Below are 18,338 nucleotides of genomic sequence, written 5' to 3'. Positions count from 1 at the left end.
AGCTTGACTACTGTCAGTTGGTCAAACGTCTTTGGTTTACTAGTTTAGGTTTTAAACTTTAAAATTTGAAGAATTTGTGAAGGAAGACCGATGGGATTTTTATTCTATCAGTCTCCCCGTGGATCCTCGTGGCCCGTGTACTATCTACCCTTAAAGTTTTCAATCATTTTTAGAATAAATATCGTTGTTTTGGTATAAATTTTCTGCGATGACATATTTTTTGTAAATAACATTTTTGCTTGTTTTTTGAAATTACAGGGATGAATCAGATGAATGTGGAGGATACTTTAGTGGAACACCTTGTATATTGGATGGTATGGTAGGAACCTTTTCTCGTTTACTGGTATTATCAGCATCAGCGATGAAAACAGAATGTGTTCTCTACATCCACCGCTTGAAAATTGCAGAGGACGCTCGAAAACCAATATTTAGTAGCTTGTCCCTCCACCTGTGTCGCGCATGGTATATTCTCACAAGATGGCACAGATCAAACGCTGTCAACGACTAAGCCTTACACCACATACCGATCCAGTTCTACAGATCTGTGATTGATGTGTGTACATACACATAGGTTCTTGAATTTCCGTTGAAGCTATGCTATGGAAGCAGTAAAGTTTGATTCAATTTCTACGAAGGTTATATTGAGTACTCGATAAACACTGTGTTTCTGTCCCTTTACTAGAATTTCAAAATGGGTGATATAAAATCCTTCTTTCATCAATGGTGTGCGAAAAATACCAAAGAACCACAGTTCGATGTGAGACCAACAGGTACTGCCCAATAGATTCGTGTTTTTTTTATCATAAAAGGGATTTAAGTTGCCAGGGGCTAGCAGATGCAAAATTTCTTTAAGTATTGAAAATGAACTAAAATTTTTGGATGTTTTTTAACAAGTTTTGTAATTTTGTAGGACCAAAACATCGCCAACGTTTCCTCTGCGAATTACGTGTCCCTGGATTCGATTATGTAGGAGCAGGAAACTCAACCAACAAGAAAGATGCACAGGGCAATGCAGCTAGAGATTTTGTCAATTATTTGGTTCGTACAGGACATGTGAACCCCAATGATGTTCCAAAGGATGCAGGCACTGTCCAGCCACGAGATACAGACCCTGTCAAGACTGAATCTTTCAGTCCATCAAAATCTGTGTTTCAAGATGGAATGGGACCTAATGATATAGGCCAAGCATATAGAGCTTACAATGAACATGGTCAAGGCAATTATACATATATGGATAGAATAGCAGATCAAAAAAGAGTCGAAGATGCAGAAGATGTTGATGTAAATTCTGGAATTCATGGGAATTGGACTATAGAAAATGCTAAATCAAAGCTTCATCAATTTATGCAAACTAACAAAATTAATGCTGATTACAAATATACCCCACTTGGTCCAGATCATACGAGGTATGGGTCGTTTCAATGTAGCCCTTTATTTTTGCATTGGATTGGACTTATTGCTGCAATCTCATGACACTACTTGAAGTCCCTGATTCTGTTAGAAATTTTGTACACAGAATATAAGACAATCGCATGAGTGATTTTAATACCATTTGAAACTCAACAAGACCATTTTGGAGTACGCTATTGACTTGCAAACAATGCTGGTGCAAGAGAAGAAAATTGTTTTCTCTTGTGCACAGATGGAGACCATGTTTAACCAAAACTTTTATTGAAATGATTCAATAAGGGTTTTGGTGCAGTCAGTTATATAAACTTATTACAATGTGCTCCAATGTGATCTTGGATATTTTCAAGTGGTAAGTTGAAATTATGTTGTAATAATTACCTTTTGGATAAATTATGTTTAAATATGAATATATGCGCAGATTCTGGTATATTTTAATGTATTAATAATAAAATTTGATATTTCCTTCTCAGGAGCTTTATGGCTGAAATGACATTTTATGTGAAACAACTTGGAAGAAGTATGTCATTAAATTATTCAAATATTTTTAAGGAATATACAACAATAAATTCTCATTGAAACTATTTTTAGATGTTACTGGTCGTGAAACTGGTTCAAATAAACAAACTGCATCAAAAAGTTGTGCTTTGTCTCTCGTTCGGCAATTGTATCATCTTGGTGTTATTGAAGCATTTAGTGGTACTCTGAAGAAAAATAAAGAAGCAGAACAAATAAGGCCATATCCAGTCAAAATTTCACCAGATTTGGCAGATCAGATTTATGACGTTTTGTTAAATTTGAATATAAAACCTATTTCAGTGCAGTCCCCTGAGGTAAGATTTAAGGATTACAGCTATCATATTTCCACAATATTCCTCACATAAAGCTATATGTTATAGCCACCAATAGTTAAAGGAGAAGATTCTCAATCTACAGCCATATCTTTATTGACAAATCAAGTATTGGATGATTTTATTTCATCTGTACCACAACCTGCTGGAGTAGTAAGCTGGTCTCCTCCGCAACAAAATTGGAATCCATGGACTGGCTGCAATATAGATGAAGGTCCATTAGCTGCAATGAGTTTAGAACAATTGTCAGAGGACTTACAACGCGAACAACGCGATAGGCTACAGCAAGATGAGAACTTGCAAAAGAGTATTAAAGATAGATCTAATTTACCAGTTTATACAAAGAGAAATGAGATAATGACTGCTATTAATGATAATCCTGTAATTATCATTCGGGGAAATACAGGTTGTGGTAAAACGACTCAAGTATGCCAGTTTATTTTAGATGATTATATTGCATCAGGTCAAGGTGCATTTTGCAGCATAGCAATCACACAACCTAGAAGAATATCGGCTGTATCAGTGGCAGATCGAGTTGCTGTAGAAAGATGCGAAAGTTTAGGACAATCTGTTGGTTATTCTGTGCGATTTGAATCTTGTTTGCCTAGACCCTATGGAAGTATAATGTTTTGCACTGTTGGTGTGCTTTTAAGAAAACTGGAAGGTGGTTTACGAGGCGTCTCACATGTTATAGTTGACGAAATTCATGAACGAGACGTCAACTCTGACTTTATTATGGTGGTTCTCCGCGACATGATCCATATGTATCCCGATCTGCGAATTATTTTAATGTCGGCGACAATAGACACGACATTGTTCAGTAATTATTTCAATAATTGTCCGGTAATAGAAATACCAGGCAGGTCATATCCTGTACAACAATATTTCTTAGAAGACTGTATACAATTGACTAATTTTGTACCGCCAATGGATTCTAAGAAACGAAAAAATCGTGACCCAGATGATCTACCAACAGACGGAGAACCAGAAGAGAATTTGAATAAAGTTATTAGTGCGGACTATTCCATACAAACTAAGAACGCTATGGCGCAGCTTACGGAGAAAGAAATAAGTTTTGAACTTATAGAAGCTTTATTAAGATATATTAGCGATCAAGGTATTCCAGGCGCTGTGTTAATTTTCTTACCTGGCTGGAACTTAATATTTGCGCTGATGAAGCACCTACAGCAGCATCCGACTTACGGAGGATCTAGCTACGTAATCATACCGCTGCATTCACAATTACCTAGGGAAGATCAGCGTAAAGTCTTTGATCCGGTGCCACCAGGAATAACGAAAATAATCTTAGCTACAAATATTGCCGAAACGTCGATTACAATTAACGACGTAGTTTATGTAATAGATTCTTGCAAAGCTAAAATGAAACTCTTCACGTCTCATAATAATATGACAAATTACGCTACTGTATGGGCCAGTAAAACAAATTTGGAACAGAGAAAAGGTCGAGCTGGTCGTGTACGGCCAGGATTTTGTTTCCACTTATGCTCCAGGGCGCGTTTTAATAAAATGGATGAACACATGACGCCAGAAATGTTCAGAACACCTTTGCACGAGTTAGCATTAAGTATTAAATTGCTAAGATTAGGTAGCATTGGAAAATTCTTATCGAAAGCAATCGAACCACCGCCAATAGACGCTGTGATCGAAGCTGAAGTCATACTACGAGGTACGTTCTTTTCTTTTTATTGAATACAATTTAGTGTATTTAGTTATTTCATAATGAATATTTCCTTATTCTAGAAATGAAGTGTTTAGATGAAAATGACGAGTTAACACCGCTTGGTAAAATATTAGCCCGTTTGCCTATAGAACCACGATTAGGTAAAATGATGATTCTGGGTTGTATGTTTCGCGTCGGTGATGCACTTTCTACAATGGCTGCAAATAGCACAACATTCCCAGAAGTATATAACATGGGACCTGATGTAAGACGATTGTCTGCTCAACAAAAATGGTTCGCTGGTGCAAGATATAGTGACCACGTGGCAATGTTGCATGCTTTTCAAGCATGGGAAGAAGCCAGAGGTGGTGGAGAGTACGCAGAACAAGTATTTTGTGATTCGAAAAACTTAAGTATGCCTACATTAAGAGTCACGTGGGAAGCTAAGGTGCATTTAAAGAAACTTACAAATTCATTTTACTCTCAAACAATGCGTTTATAAAATACATTTATATTTATAGAATCAATTGCAAGCACTTCTACAAAGCGCTGGATTCCCAGAGGAAACTCTTTGCCCTGTTCCATTAAATTATCAAGCAGGCGCAGATGTTCGTCTTGATACAATTACTGCTTTACTATGCATGGGTCTTTATCCAAATGTTTGTTACCATAAAGAAAAAAGGAAAGTTCTTACTACCGAATCTAAAGCAGCGTTGATTCATAAGACGTCAGTAAATTGTAGTAACTTCGAACAGAATTTCCCATTTCCATTTTTCGTATTTGGAGAGAAGGTAACTTAGAACTCTTTTATGAAATACGCCTTACAATTACAGCTTGATAGTAATCTTCATTCTTTTATAGATCCGTACAAGAGCGGTATCTTGTAAGCAGATGACGATGGTGTCTCCAATTCATTTGTTACTATTTGGTTCCCGCAAAGTCGAGTACGTCGATGGCGTTGTAAAACTCGACAATTGGATTAATTTGGACATGAATCCAGAACATGCAGCGGCAATAGTGGCTCTGCGACCAGCCTTGGAAGGTCTTGTTGTAAAGGCCGCCAAAGAACCAGAAACTATTTTAGAGTTGAATCCCACCGAAGAAAAAGTATTACCTTACGATAAAACCTTCAAATATATTTCCGTGTACAATAAAGGAGGAGTACCTATATCTTGTTTTTTTTACAGGTATTAGGTTTAATTAAGTCATTGTGCGGAATGAATGCCTGCCGTTACGAACTGGATCAGATTACAGGCGGTGGTTTTCAGTCGAGAAGGCCACCGAGGGGACACGCGACTGGCTTTCATTCAGATGGCGCGAGCCCTGCAAAAATGATGCGAGGAAGCGGTGGTTTTCGCGGAGGTCCTCGTGGTGGCGGATTCAGCGGTGGTGGAGGTTTTAGTGGCGGCGGAGGAGGTGGCGATTACCCAAGAAACAATAATTACGGCGGTGGATATAGAGGTGGAGCGAATAGGGGATACGGAATGAATAATTCACGAGGTAGAGGTGGCGGAAATTGGGGCGGTAGAGGAGGCTTTAGAGGTCGTTATTAATTACGAACTTTTAAACACATTCGCAGACGCCTGATATGTACCAAACATCGCAAACTATATTTCACCTCTTTATTTAATTCACACCTTTTATGTTCCCCTCTTGAAAGTACAAATAAAACTTTAGAAATTATTAAATCTGAGTATTGATTACTATTCATTATTAATCTTTAGAAGCGTATAGGACGAAGATTCAAGATTGAAATGAAAGATCCGCTAAATATGTATGTGCAACGTAAGATCGTGATCAAAATAGCAGCGGAGCTCTAATGGCACAGCCATCTAACGGGCACGAAGGAAACAGAGAGAAATGAGTTTCCGTATCTTGCGATTTCATAGGTTTATTTGTGAACACGTCAGGGCATTCAACATCACGATACGTCCGTAACACTTGGTCGGTGGAGTAGTGGAGATCGCAGAAAAATGGCGAGAGTTTGCGTGTAAAGACGATCGTCAACAGAGTTGACAGAAACTAATGAAATTGGCTATTGTCAAACATGACAGCGTAATGCATGAAAAATGTTCCTTCTAGTCCGCGCCGCGGTGGTGCGTTTCGTGTAATCGGCCGGACCGACTTCGGTGAAGTGTTTCGAATCAAGTGAGAAAACGACGAGAAAAGGAGAGAGAGGAAGAGGAGCCAGGACAGACCCAGGTGGTTGCGAAACGTCACTGATCACAACACGGAACAGGCCACTTCAAGGCAAGACGTTCCACCTCGTCCTCGAGGGGACAACCTCTGCTATATGTAAAAATAGTGCGATAATGCGAACGATCAAGTATCACGGGGTTCAGCAGTTCTCCGCGACGGACTCGCGATGACCTGATTCAATCGTGGTCATTCTGAAACTATTTTCGATCTTGAATCGGTGCATCGTGCAAGGTTATGTGCAATAATGCGTCTGACGTTTGGATCCTTTACAGCCGTGTTTGGCACTAGTGCGACACAGAGTCACGATTAATTCCAAACCGTGTCAAGAGAGTGCGAATCACGTATTTTAATGATGCCTCGTTGATCGGAGATCTTTTGGTGAAAGAGATACGATACCGCTCAAATTAGTCTAAGTCCTCAGGGTTAAGTGTAATGATCATCTCTATGTCGCAGTAACGTGATCATCGTTCGCTCAATGTTCGCAAAAAGTCATATTTGTTTAATTTTTATTGAGTTGTGCAATAACACTTTTGATGTGTCATTCTTATTCTATAACATTACCTTACTTGGCAAAGTGCCTAAACAGTAGCTCCAGATTTGCCGTTGTGTATTCCTAGAAAAAGAAATATGGTATAAGTTGTGATAGAGTGAATTTACATTTTTGTAAATAATGAAACTGATTCAGTGCTTATTTAGGATTTTTGTATTACAGGTATAAAATGAGTCAAATGAGCCAGATGAGTCAAATGGAAATGGAGCAGGAAACGGTATATGGCACGCATGAAGACAATCATGTGGTCATGTCGGAGAAAGTTCAAACTCTGGCTGGGAGCATCTATCAGGAGTTTGAGAAAATGATAGTTCGTTATGATGAAGATGTAGTCAAAGACTTGATGCCACTTGTGGTCAATGTTCTAGAATGTCTAGACATATCTTATACAGAAAATCAAGAACGTGAAGTTGAATTAGAATTATTAAGGGAGGATAATGAACAATTGGTCACTCAATATGAAAGAGAAAAACAGTTAAGGAAAACATCTGATCAGGTATGAATTCTAATTTCAGTAGTATTGTACCTCTAAATCCTGATATTTTAATTAACATAATATTTTTTGAACCAGAAACTGCTTGAGCTTGAAGATGCTGCAGAGGATGAAAGGAAAGAACTTTTGTCAAAAATTGATAGCTTGGAATCAATTGTAAGAATGTTGGAACTGAAGACAAAGAATTCACATGATCACGGTACAAAAGTCAATGGCTCTCCCAGTCCATCCCTTCACAGAACATCCCTTCACAGTAGAGTAGAAAGTTTTTTTTCGTTTTATGTTGATTTAATTATTTGGTGGGATAAACTTAAGTGGACTGATTGGGATGTAAATTGCTGCATGTGCATATACGGAAGTTTATATTGTTTCTCTGTTTTTATTATTGTCTGCTTTAGTTATATCTTTATTTATATGTTAAATTATACATACACATATTTGTATAGTTGTATTCAGTGAGGTTTAGGGTGTGTTCTGTCGTAATTAATCCTTACAGTGAAGTGAATATAGCAGCTATGAAATATAGTTTTTGTATTTGTTTAGTTATTCGTCTTGAAGAAAAAGAAGCAGAACTAAAACGAGAATATACCCGCCTGCATGAGAGATATACCGAATTATTTAAGACGCATGTAGATTATATGGAAAGAACAAAGATGTTAGTTGGAAGTACAGAAAGATTAGAAAATGCAACTAGCGGTCGTGGTCCATCCCGTTTGCCGTCTCTTGGACTAGCACATATGTCCCGAAGTTCTGGACCATTAAGTTATGGTTTTCAGAGTTTAGAGGCCAGTATGAACGCCGAAGATATAGAAGAAGAGAATCTACCAAATGCTGCTAATTTGAGAACTGAGATGTTGGATAGTAGTAGTGAAGCAGCTATAGAAACCTCAGATAAGAGCCAGTTAACAGATAAACCAGCACAAGCAAATAAAACAACTGCTATTTCGAGACGTAAGTTGATCTAAGTATCGTTAAAATTTAAGTTGCTTCAATTATCTTATGTATGCAGTATTTATTTATTAGTGATACTCATATCTCATTGTTCATTCGCAGATGAAAGTCCAGAAACGGAAGTTCCCCCACCACTGGTCACACCAACATCGCCGAATGTAGAAAAATTAGCTACTACACCAAGTGGAAGGAGTAGAACAGAACTAGAACAACGAAGCGGCAATACATTGTATCAAGAACTCAGTTTTCAAGATGCAGACGCATTGGGTGAAATGGATGAAGGGGCAGATATTACTGGTAATCATTTCGATGATTTTGACATAATCCTAAGAATCTTTTTTTTAATCTAATACCACATCCTTAAAATCATAGGTAGTTGGGTTCATCCTGGAGAATATGCATCGTCTGGTATGTTTCATTAATTAACTAACAATCCATGAAATATCATTCTTTGTCTATTAATCCTTTGAGTTCCAACTCATTTCTATATATGAGGAAAACTTATTACATATATTGCTATATGCTTAATCATTCACGAATTAAATAATACAATATTCGTGTTTTGCGTTAAACCAGCATGCACAATGTTCTTTTACTAACAACAATACAACATATAAATTATCAGTTTTTGTGAAATAAATTATTTTATTTAAAGGTTTTTTTCAATATTATTATTGAAACGACTACATTCTAAGTATAGTGCGATCACGTCTAAATTTGAACTCTCAGGGTTAATATCACAGTAGAAAAATATATTATATATACATATAAGCCATGTACTAATTTTTTTTCTGTTTTTTCGTGTCCGCCTTCTTACCTCTGCTGGGTATGGTCATATTTTGACTATGTAATCGCATGATATAAATAATCCTCCATGCAGTCAATGACAACTTCTTTGGTAAGATATTAATCATTTTCTTTTAGTTTTACAACTATAATTTTATTATACTTTATTAAATATTCTAAACTAAATATATTTTTCTAGGAATGGGTAAAGAAGTGGAAAATCTCATCATGGAAAACAACGAACTTCTGGCTACCAAGTGAGTTTCTGCACTAATATTCAACGAGAGTATTATAATAACAATCACTTACATTTACATTATTCTACTTTCCAGAAATGCGCTCAACATTGTTAAAGATGACTTGATCGTCAAGGTAGATGAATTAACAAGCGAACAAGAAATATTACGTGAAGAAGTTCGAGGTTTACAACAAGCCAGAGAACGCTTACGCCAAAAAATCACTGCCCTTGAAGAAGAATTGAAGAAAGTTAAGGAAGAAGCCGAAGCAGCAGCAAAAGCAGCGAAGAGCGACGATGAGGAAGATGTACCATTAGCACAAAGAAAGAGGTTTACCAGAGTGGAGATGGCTAGGGTTCTCATGGAAAGAAATCAATATAAGGAACGATATATGGAACTTCAAGAAGCAGTTAGATGGACAGAAATGATAAGAGCTAGCAAAACTGATCCTTCTAGTATATCAGGGACAAAAGGTTCGGTGTGGAAGTTGTTAGTATCACTTTCGTAAATGAAAACTAATCTAATATCTGACTGAATAATAATTAATCATTTTCCTCCATTTTTTTGTCTGTAGTTTTAGTAGTCTCTTCACAGGAACCGCGGATCGAGGACCCCTGGTTCGAGGGCCACACACTTTACCACACATTAGGTACAGCGCGCCGACAAATCAAGTCGTTCCAGCACCACCCTTAAACACCATGCGTGGACGTACGTTGAAAGGTCGCCATGAGTTTTTCGACCAGGGAGACACCATGTGAGAAATCAATCAAATTCTAATACACGCACGTAGATATTATTATGTCAATTTGACACTAAACGCCTGCCAAATTCTTCTCTATTCCTTAAGTAGAGAATCGTTACGCTCTCTTTTCACTGCAGTCTCAAACTTCTGTGATTATTACCTCTACAACGAAAGTTTTTACATAAACCAATTTAAAGGGTAACCGCAACGAAAGTTTTATGCATATTATTTATTTTAATATTTTATTCAGGCTGTTGCAAGAAAAAAAGGATTTTATATTCTGTACGAAACAGAATTTTAAATAACTTGATTTCTAAGTAACTTTCTGTTGAACCGACCTCATCTTTACAGATTAGAGTCCTCTTTGGTCAGTTGGGATCCATAATCTTTTGTCGCGACTATCAATTAGTCTTGATCACTTTTAAGAAATGTGAGTCATGTCTGATTAATTTGTTGCCTGAACGATTTGGAAATGTGATGGTTTTTAACAAATTTGTCGTGACGATTTTCATTTCACCTGCCATTTTTTATTGAAAAGAAAGATTGTGGGTTTATATTACGCGCAATGTTAAATGCGCTTGTAATGAGGATTACGATCCATAGCACACAGACTAAATTTTCCTTCTTTTTCATAATTCACTTTTTATTAATATGACTATTTTTATTCTTATTTCTCGTGTACAAAGAAGATTGTAAATTATCATTTGTATGATATATTGTGAATCACTTTACCACTTATAGTAGTGATTATATACCTGATTACAGTAATTTCTAATTTAATTTTATCATTCAAGAATCATGCTTGAAAAGCAGTAGTTTTGTAAATAAGAAATTTGTACATTTTTGAAGGAAGAATAATATATGATCATTATTGATCAAGAAATAAATGAAATTTTGACTATATTATAAACATGGCTTTTATTTCACTCTTGCTCTGCGCTTTAATTTTTCGTTCGGGTTTCATCCTTGCCTCTCCTTCGTGGTATTGTCAAGAGATACCTGGTTTTCTGGTTAACAGTGGGGTGCTTATATTGGCCAGCAGGTAAATCTGTTCTGCTCTATATCTAACATTCTGCTTCTAAATTTGAACATAAATTTCATTATGCAAATAGTAACGAAGGTGAACATTAGATACAAGGGAAAGAACAGTTCAAGAGAATGTCTGGTGATCAAGACAGTCTACGTAGGAACAAATGGTTGAACAAACAACAAAGTGTTCAGTAAATTATACTAACTTCTATGTTTAAAAATCCTATCTTAACCACATATATTTTGTGAATGTGCGACAATTAATTAATGCTGAATACACATTTACAGATCTTCTGAAAAGCTCGTAGCCAGGCGTGCAAATGAACGAAGAGAACAATATCGTCAAGTTCGGGCTCACGTTAAAAAAGAAGATGGAAGGTTACAAGCTTACGGTTGGAGCTTGCCAGGAAAACCAAGTGCACCAGTTCGACAGCCTGTTCCTGTACCAGTCTATTGTAGACCTTTACAAGAATCAGAACCTGGCATGAAGGTATGTTTTGTGCATTTGTATGTTTAAAAAATAATATATTACGTAATACTTCTTTTGCTGCTATCATGTAGATATGGTGTGGTGCTGGTGTGATTCTGAGTGGTGGGAAGACACGTGATGGTGGATGTATGGTTGGAGGAAGTGTATTTTACGCTGCTGAAGCACAAGAAATAAGTACCAATTCAAAGGCTGAAGTTGAAGATGCTGTTGAACATCTGGATAAGGAGCTTCAGGAGAACGAAAATCAGAGAGTGGAGGCGGAACGATTAGAGCAGCAGCTTAGCTCCTTGGTCTGGATCTGTACATCGACTCAAAAGATGTCGAAAGTTACTGTGATAGACGCTAATAATCCAGCCGATATTTTGGAAGTTTTTAACGTTTGCCAAGGACATTTACTTTGCATTGCGAGCGTACCTGGAGCCAAAGAAAGTGACTACACACAAACTGTCAGCGAGGAGTCGATACGGACTACCAATGGTGTGGGCGATAACGAGAGCCATGAAGTGAACGCGAGTGCAGATACGGAACAGGATAATCAGAAGAGTAAACAGGAAGGTGTTTCGGAGCAAAATAAATCTGAATCGGACAACACCTCGGAAGATCAGAGCAACGAGAGTTCTGAGAAACTAGACGATAGTAATCAGAATACCGCTACTGAACCGCAAAGTTTAGATAGCGTGGATAGCGAAACGTTGAATCTAGGGAAAGTACATTTCGTGAAAGCCAACTTAGAAGTCTCATCCTCTCGGGCGAATAAAAAAGAAGATACAATCGAAGAGAAAGAAAGCGATGAAACTGAGGAAGAACCTATAGAGAAAATGTCTTCGATACAGCCGACAATGTGGCTCGGAGCTCAGAACGGTGCAGTATTCATTCATTCAGCTGTCGCGCAGTGGTCAGTCTGTCTACATTCGGTTAAACTGAAGGACGCTGCTTTAGCTATTGTGTATGTAGTCTCTATTAGATCATAACATGATTAATATTTCATATCTGTTGAATATTTAATATACTATCTTTTCTTTTAGACATGTACAGGGTCGAGTTCTCGTTGCTCTTGCCGATGGAACTGTCGCTATATTCAGAAGAGGTGCCGATGGACAATGGGATTTGTCTCAGTACCATGTGATTACATTGGGTAATCCACAACATTCAATCAGGTGCATGACTGCTGTTAGTGGCAGAACTGTATGGTGCGGATATAGGAATAAGATTCACGTGATAGATCCAGTCACGATGACTGTTGAGGTACGTATTTCCTCTTGAGACTGCAATCAACTTTACCCTACTCTAAACATCGTTTTAAATCACGCATGAAATCAATTTTCAGTATACTGTAGATGCTCATCCACGTCGGGAGTCACAAGTAAGACAATTAGCTTGGTTGGGTGAAGGAGTGTGGGTCAGCATCAGATTAGACTCAACGTTAAGACTTTATCATGCTCATACTTACCAGCATCTTCAAGATGTAGACATTGAGCCTTATGTTAGCAAAATGCTTGGGACTGGGAAGCTTGGCTTTTCTTTTGTAAGAATCACTGCATTACTCATTTCTTCAAATAGGCTGTGGATCGGTACAGGAAATGGAGTGATAATTTCGGTTCCTTTATCTGAAAGTAAGCGAACAGTTAATGTTGCGATTATTAATTTACACTCAACAATATTTTGCATAAATAAACTACGTATGTAAAATAGGTGCTGGAGGTTCGATGGCAGTGTCCAGAATTCAAGCGGGGAGTAACAAAGGCGATGCTCCAGGAGTTGGTGTCAGAATTTTCGCATCAGACCGTAGTGTTACACTGGGCAGTTTTATACCGTATTGCAGTATGGCTCATGCTCAACTTAGTTTCCATGGCCATAGGGATGCTGTGAAGATGTTCGTCGCAGTACCTGGTAAGCCTTACCTAGTGCTATCATTCATTTTTAAAATAATGTGAAAGTGGGAGTTATTTTAAAAATTTTTTAATTTTCTTGAAGGTTATGGTGGTCAAAGCGCATTGTCAGACGGTTCTCAACCAGCCATGCTTGTCCTTTCAGGCGGAGAAGGATACATAGATTTCAGAGTTGGTAAGTAGTTAATGACACGTTCAATGAACCATCAGTTTAAAGTATTGGATACTCATGGGGAATTAAGTGTGAAATATTTGTTATGTACCATTTCGTTAATATAAAAAAAATTCAGGGATGATAGAGTATTGTTTTACACGATTAATACTTCCAGCAGATGAGCCGGAAGACGAGAGTGATGTGGCAACTCATCTAATTGTATGGCAGCTGGTCAGGTATGCCCCCAGAGAAAAGTGAAAAGCGGTTAATGGGTCTTATGCTCGATTTATACAAATGTTTGTACGATTGTTTGATGATAATTAGACAACTCTGAATGGAACCAAACCTATACTAACTATTGAAAGTATGTTCTATGCACGGTGTAATGAAATTGAACTAACAAGTCCATGAGTAGTTAGAAATATCTCTAACCTGACATTAAAAAAAGTTTATACGTTTGCCTCGTATCAGTGCATTCAAATGTACAGCATACAGAATTTCTTACTACATACATTATTTCAAATGATAAAAGATGAAAAATCTTGATCTGAAATTGTCCGCTTTTGTACAGCACAAACTTATATTTCTGTAATAATTTTCATTAATACAAAGAAACTGTGTCTGCACCTCCAACTATTTCTCAAAGCAACTATACACCGTACCATTATCTGCTTCCTTCATTCTCTGGGGCTCGGGCATTTCCAGCTGACATGCATCGTGTTGTACAAAGTACAACTGATAAACGCACTTCTTTCTTCCGCATATTTATGGAAACATTGAGAGACAAATTTTATCGAGGAATTATGTTTATTAGGTGATGGAGAAGAAACAGAGGAGAGTATCGAAAGATCTACGAACGTAGTTGCTGTGAATGCCGAAGAACACGCGGAACAAAGTCACCTGATCGTGTGGCAGGTGCAATGTCCCGTGCCAGTGCCAATGAATGGTTAGCCTAGAAACTTTGAAATCACGCTGATCCCGGTGTATGGTCCAGCTTGAACTTCTCCAGGCGAATCAAGCATTTATTCGAATGGTTCACATCATTCGCTGTCAAGGCGTCGATAAATCATGTTCTGATCAAGTGATTCTTACTGCGCCGAACTAACATTCTATCTATTTAACTATACTTATGTAACAATTGTAGCGATGCACGCTAACGAGTCCATGAATAACGAGACAATTCTGTGAGAAATGGGAATACCATTTCAGAGAGTCATAAGGAGTATATTCTCAATATTTGTACGTTTAACAAGTTTCCTCGGAATTTCTTGCCGAACCACGAGGAACAGACTCGTTAGATATTTCCCGGGGAAGTATTTCGTTTTTTTTTTTTTAAATTAAAAGACAGTTAGAATCTCTGAACGCTTATAATCTTCAGCTTGTATTTAAAGCGCGTCTCTTTAAAGTACTATCGGTATACTAATTCGCTCTTACGCAATGGTAACGTAATTTATGGAAAGAATTATTTTAGCGATCCAGCGCCTCTTTCTGGGTCGTTGAACGTATAGTGTTTAGCGACGTGATTGTGAAAACGGCAATATTCAGTTTTGATGTATGTACCATATTTTCTGTAGAAAGATCCAACAAACCGTTTCGGAGTCAGTCCTGATCGAAAAGTGCTGGGAAAATAGCGTTACGTTTCCGTCGAACAATGTGATAATCGATTAAGATACTGGGCAAACTGAGTTTTAAAACTGCCGCGACATTTGCTACCTAGCTGCGACGATAACGTGATTACCATTGGGGGTATCGAAAGAACCTTCGTCACGTATGCGATTGCAGGGACGTGAGGTGCATTCAGCTTGGGCAGTTATTTAGGCATAATATATAATTGTACATTATTTTCGTTAGAGAATATATTATTTTCCAGACCTAAGTGGTTTAATTCGCGCCAATATACATATACATATGAAATGTAATATATTTTTTATGTTCTGCCGCTATCAGCTCTCCCCCTGAAACGTCACATTTGAACGCGAGCGTTCACGTTTATTCTGAAAAAGGCGTCTGAATGAATTTCTGTACATAATCGTGAAATGTTTATATAGCGAGTCTTGTAGATTTGTAATTTATGTTTTTCTGTCGATGAACGAAATAGATGCGATATCTATGCTAATAGCACACAAATACCACAGGAGGCAACACTTAGACCTCTCATTGATCGCTGTTACTTTGTTTTACCGTCGAACACTTTTCCCTTACTACCAAAGAACGACTTATTGTATTCTTTGTACGATTTCTAGTGAATGATCGTTTAAAGTTGCGCGTCTAGATTTGATGTAGCAATTCGACTAGGAATAACTTCTTGCATTCGTAATTGAAAAACGAAATGAGGGATGAGAAAGTAATTGGGCTTGCGAAATTTTTGTAAATTCTTATTTTAAAAGCGAGAAACTAAAATTCGAGAGATGTAAGTACGGCGTAAGGGCTGCGCATTAATTGTGTGAGCTCGCTTTCGGTGTCGAGCTCGGAATTGTACCTGGCTCAGATGAAGCTGCAATGGCGTTAATAAAGAAAATTGCGAAACAGGAAACTGGATTCTTTTCTTTTCGGACTTGTCAAGAATTTTTATTTTTACTGTACAATGTGTAATAATATTTATCTTGTTTTTAGAACATGAGTCTTTAGTTTCTTCCTCAACACATTATTTGAAACATCGTAAAATACCTCTTTATATTTAAAAATCGTAAACCAGTGAGGTTTTCCTTCGGATCTTCTACCACCGTATAAAAAGCTTGCGTAATAAACAAGTAGAAAGCGAATAGAATCACCACCAACATATACGTATATAATGTATTAGATAACAAAGAGTGCTACACCATTTAAGTAAGAATTGTTAAATATGCCTCTGCCTACTTTCTATTTATTTATTTCTCAATATTAATTCTGAAGTAAATTTAAATACGATTGTTTCACAAGTAAAACTAATTACAATAGCAACTGTTCTTTGCCCTCGAACTCGTTACCATATCGAGTTTAATACTACCTCTGGGTCAGAATCTGAAGTCCACTGGATTGGGCGCTAAACAATATTAAACCCAAGGATTCGCATTTGAGTAGTTTCTTGAGCAGTTCAACGCACAAAGGGGCCACTTTTTTACTAGAAACAGATTTCTTTGTGTTCTATTCTGACTAATATTGAACAATACTTTTTAAACTAAAAGGTGGCTAATACTTATGATTAGCCTTGGTTCTCGGAGGTTGAGCCCCTTTCATTCGTTGAAAAAATGTAAATTACTTTTCATAGAAAGGTCATAAAAATGGCTATTGAATACTAAAAAACTACTACGTATTATTAATGCTTAACCAGCGTCAAAATGCTAGTAATTCTGTTGGCCAGGTTTTTAATCAAGAGTGTTTATTCAGCTTCGCTCTGTTCTTTCAATTACACGATCTTATCGCCGCAGAATTTCTAATTAGTTTCGATTGTATGGCAACAATCAATTATTTATACTACCACAATTAGAGTACGGTTTTACCAACTTTATTCACATTACTATCTAAATTTAAACATGCAGTCTGAAGTTTTAAGCGCTTGAAGCATAGTAATAAATAGCACGCGAAATACTGTTGATCTCGAGCTAGATGAGACAGATTGCTAACATTAGGTTAAAGAAACAGTTTTGTTGAAAAAATTGTCTAGATTTGTAGTTAAAAGTGCACTTCGAAAAGAAGAATTTGTGTCCTCGCGTTACCGTCCTCAGACGTGCATTATTACATTTTATGTTATCATGGATTTGAAGAGGGCTACATAAAGAATTACGTTGTTCCAAAATAGTTAACTTTAAGTTAAGGAAGCAGTTTCATTGAAGCAGCTGTGTTTAAATTTACAGTCAAAGGTGCACTTTGTAAAGAAGAATTTGCGTCCTCACATTATCGTGGTCAAATGTGCATTATTATCTGTTACATTATCACGAGTTTGAAGAGCGCTACATAAAGAGTTACGTTGTTCCAAACAATTATTTTTGTGTAAGTTTTTTAAGTCAATTCTTTGTAGTGATACTTCGATAAGCAAATAAATTTTCCCTGCAGCTACAAAACTTCATGTTTGAAGAAAATGAAAATTTCACGTTTGAGAATTTTAAACTAGTTATATAGAATGAAAGTAGATGGTGGAGAATTTTTTTGTTCTGAAAATCATTGGTATATAAAATTTCATTTTTACGTAACAACAAAATTTGTGAATGAATATATTATGGTTTAACGATTCCAGGACGTCCTGTCGTCAAATTAAAACATCGTACCTGATTAGATATTATAGATATAGACTTGTACAGATATAGTATAAACATTTATAGAACATTGGGTACTTTGTTCAATAGAGAGTCTATAAATTCCTAAATACTTGATTAAATCAGCTATATGGTATCAGGTACTTGGGGATCTGATTAATGGTTTACTATACACTTTACTTCTTTTGTAGATATAATTAAATATCTTGTCAATTGAACGATTTATGCCTAGTCCTCACCTGGAGTACCTGATTACGTACTGTGCATCATAAGGTGTTTGATCAATTTTTATTATTTCTGATTTTCTACTGAACCCTTATCAAAATCTAAGGGATCGATTGAAATTTTGTTCTGGCAAAAAAAGTGGAAAGAAAAAATCGTATTCGAAGTATATATTACATAATTATTATTTAATATGCAATATTTCAAATTGATAAGAGTTATACCATTTGGCAAAATAATTCGTCAATACTCCTGAACAGTGTACTATCATATCTCTTCTTTTTTCGAGATGCATATCTCATAGATTAATGTGCCAAAGTTTTATTTACGCAAAATTATCAACTGCTGTTTTGATAATCAGCGCCTGGAATCCATTGTATGCAAATTCCAGCAATGCAATGTGTATTAAGTGTGATCGAACCTTCT

The 18,338-nt window shown here is 36.8% G+C and overlaps 2 protein-coding genes across 11 annotated transcripts; both read left to right on the top strand.

Moving 5' to 3' along the window:
- The first annotated feature begins 577 nt into the window (after positions 1-577).
- On the top strand, positions 578-5,632 carry Mle (dosage compensation regulator mle). Of its 2 annotated transcripts, XM_076375024.1 has the most exons (10): positions 578-608; positions 683-770; positions 911-1,406; positions 1,881-1,927; positions 1,999-2,240; positions 2,307-3,945; positions 4,020-4,387; positions 4,461-4,730; positions 4,801-5,046; positions 5,127-5,632. In XM_076375024.1, the coding sequence occupies exons 1-10, from the start codon at positions 600-602 to the stop codon at positions 5,490-5,492; spliced, it is 3,771 nt and encodes a 1,256-aa protein (XP_076231139.1). In that variant the 5' UTR covers positions 578-599; the 3' UTR covers positions 5,493-5,632. The 2 variants fall into 2 exon arrangements, with proteins under 2 accessions (XP_076231139.1, XP_076231140.1); XM_076375025.1 differs by lacking the exons at positions 578-608; positions 683-770; positions 911-1,406 and adding an exon at positions 1,669-1,759.
- Positions 5,633-5,854: 222 nt separating this feature from the next.
- Positions 5,855-15,991, top strand: Syd (JNK-interacting protein syd). 9 transcript variants are annotated; one of them, XM_076393127.1, is made up of 17 exons: positions 5,855-6,189; positions 6,851-7,184; positions 7,260-7,380; positions 7,725-8,132; positions 8,235-8,429; positions 8,505-8,540; positions 9,013-9,030; positions 9,118-9,175; positions 9,251-9,643; positions 9,729-9,908; positions 11,214-11,415; positions 11,487-12,361; positions 12,441-12,660; positions 12,743-13,028; positions 13,108-13,305; positions 13,390-13,479; positions 14,273-15,991. In XM_076393127.1, exons 2-17 carry the CDS (start codon positions 6,858-6,860, stop codon positions 14,407-14,409), a joined length of 3,744 nt encoding a protein of 1,247 aa, XP_076249242.1. In that variant the 5' UTR covers positions 5,855-6,189; positions 6,851-6,857; the 3' UTR covers positions 14,410-15,991. The 9 variants fall into 9 exon arrangements, with proteins under 9 accessions (XP_076249242.1, XP_076249236.1, XP_076249245.1 ...); XM_076393121.1 differs by having other exon boundaries at positions 7,260-7,434; XM_076393124.1 differs by lacking the exon at positions 5,855-6,189 and adding an exon at positions 6,203-6,560 and having other exon boundaries at positions 7,260-7,434.
- The last annotated feature ends 2,347 nt before the right edge of the window (positions 15,992-18,338 follow it).

The sequence above is a fragment of the Calliopsis andreniformis genome, chromosome 3 (genome assembly GCF_051401765.1).
Source record: "Calliopsis andreniformis isolate RMS-2024a chromosome 3, iyCalAndr_principal, whole genome shotgun sequence".
NCBI lineage: Eukaryota > Metazoa > Arthropoda > Insecta > Hymenoptera > Andrenidae > Calliopsis > Calliopsis andreniformis.
Note: the sequence above shows the minus strand (reverse complement) of the source record. Positions and strands in the feature narration are given on the sequence as shown.